Source organism: Symphodus melops, assembly GCF_947650265.1.
Source record: "Symphodus melops genome assembly, chromosome: 3".
Taxonomy (NCBI): domain Eukaryota; kingdom Metazoa; phylum Chordata; class Actinopteri; order Labriformes; family Labridae; genus Symphodus; species Symphodus melops.
Genome location: NC_136693.1, coordinates 27954512 through 27961062, shown reverse-complemented (window position 1 = coordinate 27961062; position 6551 = coordinate 27954512). Strand labels below are relative to the sequence as shown.

The window sequence follows — 6551 nt, the reverse complement described above, 5'->3', positions numbered from 1 at the left end:
AAGCCTTAGTGTTGGACAAAATCTGTCCTTTTTAATTATTTTTTAAATTTATTTTTTTGTATTTAACTTTTATTTGTAAAGGGACCATGTACAATATTGAACTTAATAATAGCTCAAGCTGCAATCACTGTTCGCATTCTTCCTTTCAGTCTGCCACGATACAATTTTGATTTGATTCCAGTAAGGGTCATTAAAATAAATTCAGTTAACATTTTACACAATCTGTTACAAGAAGAAAAGACAATGTTGACAATTTAATTGCGGAAACATTTCCGATATTTAAATAGCAAAACAATCTTCTTTTTGACAAAAATAATAAAAGACATAAAAAAAGTCAAGGACAAATTCAATTCAGTTAAGAACATTACTATGCATGTTTGAGTTTCAACATTTTGAATTTCAGGCACCAAAATGTCTTTTGCTGCATTCTCAAAGTTAAACCATCAATGTGTTCATTTTCTGACCGTGATGATCCGTGCGGTGTACTCTGAAAACATTTACACATTATTTTAGGCATTATTTTGGCACTATGGGATTTACTTTACTTTGTTTTAGACTTTCAACAATATTAAATAATATGCACATTAAAATTGAATCATGAATTTGATCAAATCTGTGACACGTGGAGATGCAGTGAAGAATTGACCTCGATCGTTTTGACTGGACTCTTTTGATTAATGAAGGGGTCTGTTCTGATACGGTTCTGACAAACACATAGTATCATCATAACACAAACGACATAGAGCGGCTGTCCTGCTGAATTTCCCTCAGAGAGAGCACTTCAATATTTGCCACCATACTGAATACCTTCAAATAAAGCAGATGTTTTTAAATTATAACAACCGAGGTCTGGACCTTGCTCACTTCCTATAATCCCCAAATTGCATTCTTCCTATATGTGTCTCAATTTGTTTAATAAAATTGCCACATCACCAACAATTACACCACTTCTGCTTTAAAAAGTTTCACTTGTTATTCCGTCATCACAGCAGGTGATCTTCATAGCCGACCAAAGAATGCAGCATGGCATCGGCAGTCGGCTTGCCAGTAGCGTTGTTAGGAAGTTAAGGAGAAAAAAATCTTGTTCTATCCTGATCTTTTCCTCTAGTGAGAGTTAATCCCAAATCTTAAAGATTGTTCCTCTCCTTTTAAAGTTTCTCAAACTTTAACGATGATCAATGGATCTGCACAGGTGATCTGAGGCTATATCCAAACCTCAGTACTCCTCTGCTTGAACCCTCTGACCTCCCTCTTACTTTTAAGAGGCTGCTTCTCTCCTTTATGGGGGTGCTGTCTCTTTGGCGGTTCTAGTCTGGTCTCTCTGACCTCTCCAGGCCTACCGATTATCCCACAGTTCCCAGCACAGGTCCAGTCGGTCTGGTGACCAACCACCAGGTCCAAAGTTGGCAGAGAGGTGGTGCTGGTCACTTCTCTAAAGCCTAAAGAGGAATTGAGAGAGGGACTGTCTAGAGGGAAGGCTTCATAGCCCCCCCTTATACCTGGACATCCTGTTAAAGACGCCCTCTCCCTCAGCCTCACAACCTGTCGGATCTTCTTCCAGCCCAGGTGATTGAGCTCCAGCAAATTGAGCAGGATGCAGAAAAGACCCACACAAAACATGAAGAGCAGGAAGATGGTCTTCTCCGTGGGTCTGGAGACGTAGCAGTCCACCGGCTGGCTGCAAGGGGACGAGGTACACAAGAAGTGGACAGGCACCTGGAAGCCAAACAGCTTCCACTGGGCAAGGACAAAGCCCAACTCCAGAACAGCCCGTAAACACACATGGAAGACGTAGCATTTAGACAGAACCCCTCCAGAGACCACTTCAGCACTGTTGTCTCTTAAGGTACAAATTCTGGCTTTATTCAAGGATATTGTGTTGTTTGTTTCTCCTCTCTGGAGGCTCTGGGTAGGGATGCCCTCTAGCACATCTGCCAGGCTGTGACCGAGGTGCTTGTGGGAGCGGATGGAGCAGCTGTCAGAGTCACAGCTTCGGTCGTACACCTCCCGCCCGCCATCTCGCCCTACATCCCTACCTCCCATCTCTGGAATATCCCCTGGACCCTGTGCCTGCCTCTGGGCAGTGTTTTGGGGCAGCTTGGACAGGTTGTGCCAGGTGTAGATGATGAAACAAAGCGATGGTGTGGAGACGCTGATAATGTGGAAGACCCAAAAGCGAGGTTGTGAAATAGGTGCAAACGCGTCATAGCAGACGGTGGAGCATCCTGGCTGCAGTGTGTTGCACACGAACATTTCCTGCTCATCGGTGTACACGTCCTCGGTTGCAACAGCGACAACGAGCAGACGGAAAATAACCATGACCGTGAGCCACAGGCGACCGATCATGGTGGAGTGCTGGTGGACAGCATCCAGGAGTCGTTTGAGCAGAGTCCACTCCGTCATGGTGGCCTGTGGCTGCCGGCTGCCTCGAGGAGGGACGAGCTTCCTAGAGAAGAACAGTCTGCTCTGGTGTGATCCACCTCTTCTCTTCTCAAATAATTATCCCTTTGAACTTGATGACATCTAACCCACCCTGCAGAAAAACCTGATCTGGGCTACTCTAGCCCAAGTAATCGATGTTAGCTTCTGTACCTGTGCATGCCTTCACTTTCCATGGCCAAAAGTGTCCCTCCCTGACTGTAGACTTCTGCTCTGCTCGAATGTTTCCCAGCTCTGCTTGGCTGCCTTGAGAGCATTGGAGCCATCGCAATAGAGAGCCAACCCATCTTTCAAAGATAAGGATGTCCACTTGACATGAGTCACTTGGCGAGCTCAGTTCTCTCTTGTATTTAGGATCCATTTTAAAACTGAGAGACATCATCCTTCCTCTTGTGGAGCAGCTGCTGATAGTGCCAGCTGATAGAGCATTCTTCACAGATTAGTCCTCTGGAAGCTAATGGGTTCTTCCTTTAACGGAGAGACAGATTTAACATTGTGAACATGCTTACTGTCAAAGTCTTGATGCACAGTTGATGCTACAAATAGCGCATCACAAAGTCTATGTTAGGATATATGACTGAGCAAAACAAGTGAGAAATAATGCTGGTGGTTTTCCTTAAGTTCAGTCTGGTGTCTGGACTTGTTTTGACTGCTCTTCTCCAGCCAGCCACTTGCTAATCCTCTTATCTGTGTTTTAAAAAAAGACCCTTGAAAGGTCCGCTTGCATCAAATCATTTGTCCCCAAGATAAAACGCTCAGCGACCCCTTTCCTTACATCAAACAGTGCTGGCAAGCCCCCGTCTGAGTGTCTGCTCAGAGCGCACTGATACTCTGAATTCACCAAATGAACACAAATAACTCGTGTTGCATTGTAACATTTGGCACAATGATTAACATGATCTATAGTTATATTTATTTATCTCTTGGTTATTGTTTTTTTACGAACAAGTATGAAGCAAGTAAACCAATGCCACACAGTATTTATAGCCTACGTTATTTGTACTGTCTGTCCAAAGATGGGCCCTGAACACAAAAATCAACAGATTCAAAAAAAGACAAGACAGAACAATACAGGATACATACATGCCCTATAAAACAAGATGTTAAAAAAAAGGAAATTACTGATAACCTGTGCTTTTCTTAAGCCCCCCCCCCCCATTTATTTTGCACAATCATTCTGCTATAGAGGAGTTGTAAGACTTAAAGTGTCGTCATAGTGAGCTGACTGCATTTTGTATTTTAAGAGCCATCCACGCATGCAAAGTTGTTTTCTTAGAGAAGAATCTGCAGGCCGGGAATTCTCTGCTGCACAGCATTTATTTTAAAACTCAGGTTCATCAATTGGAATAGAGATCTGTGATCTATCTTTTCAGTGAAAAACAATAACTTTTTATTTTAGCTCTTTATTGTATGAAATCATGCACTACAGATTTCTGTTTTTTTAATTTAATGTTTATACCTTTTCTAATAAAGATTTTGTGCAAATCATTTAAGGCGCATTTTCATAGCATTTAGGTGATATTCTTCGTTTTTAGGACATTAAGTGCAAACAAGATGTTTGTAACCTTTTTACCCAAGACTTTTTCTCTCAAGGCCAAAAATCTCACGATGACTTGATTTTAGGCATGGTTCGACAACAAGCCATACAAACTGTTTTGTTTCTTCTTAAAAAGCTAATTTTACCTTCTTTAACGCCTTTTTTTTCATTTTCTGCTTACATCTGGAGTCTAACAGAGTCACTTTTTATTTCATTTTTAAAACTTTCTTTACATATTTTTAACACAAACTTTCCTGGTAAAGTACAAATGTGCATAGTGCATCGTTAAGGCAGCTGTGGCTCAGTTAGAGCCGCTCACCTTTTAACCAGAAGGTCGAGGGTTTGATCTCCATCTCCTGCTGCCACATGTCTGATGTGTCCTTGGGCAAGACACTTAACCCCAAGAGTCTCTGACTGCTTAGTCAGCAGTGTATGAATATGATTAGTTAATACTGATGGACACTTTACGTAGCAACCTGTACAACCAGTGCAGATGTGAAAATAAATTATTTTAAAACAAAAATGCAAAAGACAAAATGAGGTTTACTTTGAAAAAATAAAACATCAAAGGTTTTCATATATATATATATATATATATATATATATATATATATATTTATGTGTATGTAAATCATCTTAACATCATTAAGAAACACAACGTAAACACCAGGAAAGAAAGAGAAAAACTAAAACAAGAACATCTACAGTCTGAAAAGACAAAACAAAACCAGACCAAGTCATGGTGTTTTTTCTGCGTTGAAAGTAAAACAAGAGAAAATGCACTTCATTGAAATGCAAAAAAAAGTCCCTCCGCTGACAAGGTAAATAGCCTATCAAAGTTCAGGGTTTTAAGATGACCAGTCACGTCACCTCTGGAAACACCCAAGAGTGTACTGTTCTTTTTTCTTTGTTAATAACAGTCTGTCAATTTTGTAACTCGATATCTTCTCAAGCCAGCCAACGTCTCATGTTTCAGCTTCTTCATAATGATCATAGTGGCATACATCAGTGAGTTCATATCCAGACAGCCACCGACAGAGCTTTTGTCTTCTATAGATCGAAACCGAGCTGCACACCGGATTAACATCATTTTCTTGGCTGTTATGGTACCTGATGAAGCGAGTGATCGATAGTCTGGAGAGCTGCAGGATTAGAGAGGGCCCCAGGCACATCTGACAAAAGCAAATGGGAGGGGGGGGGGGGTTGAAGGTTTCGCAGATCCCTAATGTGTCTGAGCCTTGACTCCAGCTCAGACACATCAGTGTTGCCAGACCTAAAGTTATAGACAGCGTCCAACAGGCTCCCACCCAAACAAGACGATCAGGAAGAAGGAGCGCAGCGCGTCTGGGCCTCTCGTGCTGCCGTCTGTGTCAAAGAAATGTTCCGCCCTCTCCGTCTGTGCGTGAAGGAAATCTCAATGCTGTGCCTTCTCTCTGAGCTCTGTCAGCAGCAGCCCTGGAGTGAATAACAGACAGGATTAGAGAAGAGAGGGAGAGCAGGAGTGAGTCCGATAAAGTCCTACAAGGAGTTATTTACAGCAACTCTCTCATGTTAGCTTACAGCATGTGTAGAAAGAAAAGACTGGAATTAGACTAGTCGGGCTTCCTTCAGAACAACAGCACTCTGAAACGTATTGTTACCAGTCTGTTCAGTCACTGCCCCAACTCAAGAACTTTAAAATAAATGTTGAAGTACGCATACATGATACAGTGTAGTTCATCATCACATGAGAGGAGATACTGAATCTCTTTTGGTCAGTGTTTCTCTGTTTGCTTCGAGTCAGATGAAGACGTGACATAAACTTGCAAAGCGTTAATTCATCCATGCAAGAGAAAAGACAGGAAATGTGAGTGGGGTTAACTTCTGTCTCTCTTTCAGTGTGCAGGACAATGATGTTCATCATCCCTTCTCATTATATCTGTCTGACTGAAGCAGCTGTAGATCGCAGAACATCTCTCTGCTTAGCGCAACTTCAGGCTTTGTTACTCATCAGAGGTATTTTGAGCTCGCCTCATGGTGTACTACTCTGAGTCTGGGGACAACAATGATGACTTTGATACACTTCTATTTATTAATATTGAAAACTTTGGTTGTTCTGATGTTTCACATATAGAAGCCTTAAAATGTGTTTGTCAGTCTTATAAATTTGAAAAAGGTTTTCTAAGTATCGACAGGGTCAAAGGTCAGAAGGTCATTTACAATATTCCCTGTCCGCAGAAATGAACTAGGAACCTTCTCCCTGAGGCAACAGCACTAACCACTGCATATTATATATATATATATAAAATATTCAATATATTAAATAGAGGAATAAAGAAAATATCTAAACATTTCAGAAAATAAATGCACAGTAATACAATTAATCTAAGAAAACAGAGTTGTTAAACACAGTTTTTGTCAAAGTCTGTAGAAGTCCTTGAAGTTTTCTCCACAGGTTTGGGATTCTTGTGACAGAGGGTTACTGTAGGTAAAATGGGTAACAAGGTCAAATTGAGCATTTAATCAGTTCTCAAGTTCATTGAAATGAGGAAGTTTCTTCACGGCCAGTTTTCCTGTCGTATAACAAGCACAACAA

General features: G+C 41.2%; 1 protein-coding gene across 1 annotated transcript; it reads right to left on the bottom strand.

Annotated features, from left to right (window-relative positions):
* Nucleotides 1-1203: 1203 nt before the first annotated feature.
* Nucleotides 1204-2403, bottom strand: gjd6 (gap junction protein delta 6; the record flags this gene model as incomplete). Its single annotated transcript, XM_079339694.1, has 1 exon — nucleotides 1204-2403. One exon carries the CDS (start codon nucleotides 2401-2403, stop codon nucleotides 1204-1206), a length of 1200 nt encoding a protein of 399 aa, XP_079195820.1.
* Between the last annotated feature and the right edge of the window lie 4148 nt (nucleotides 2404-6551).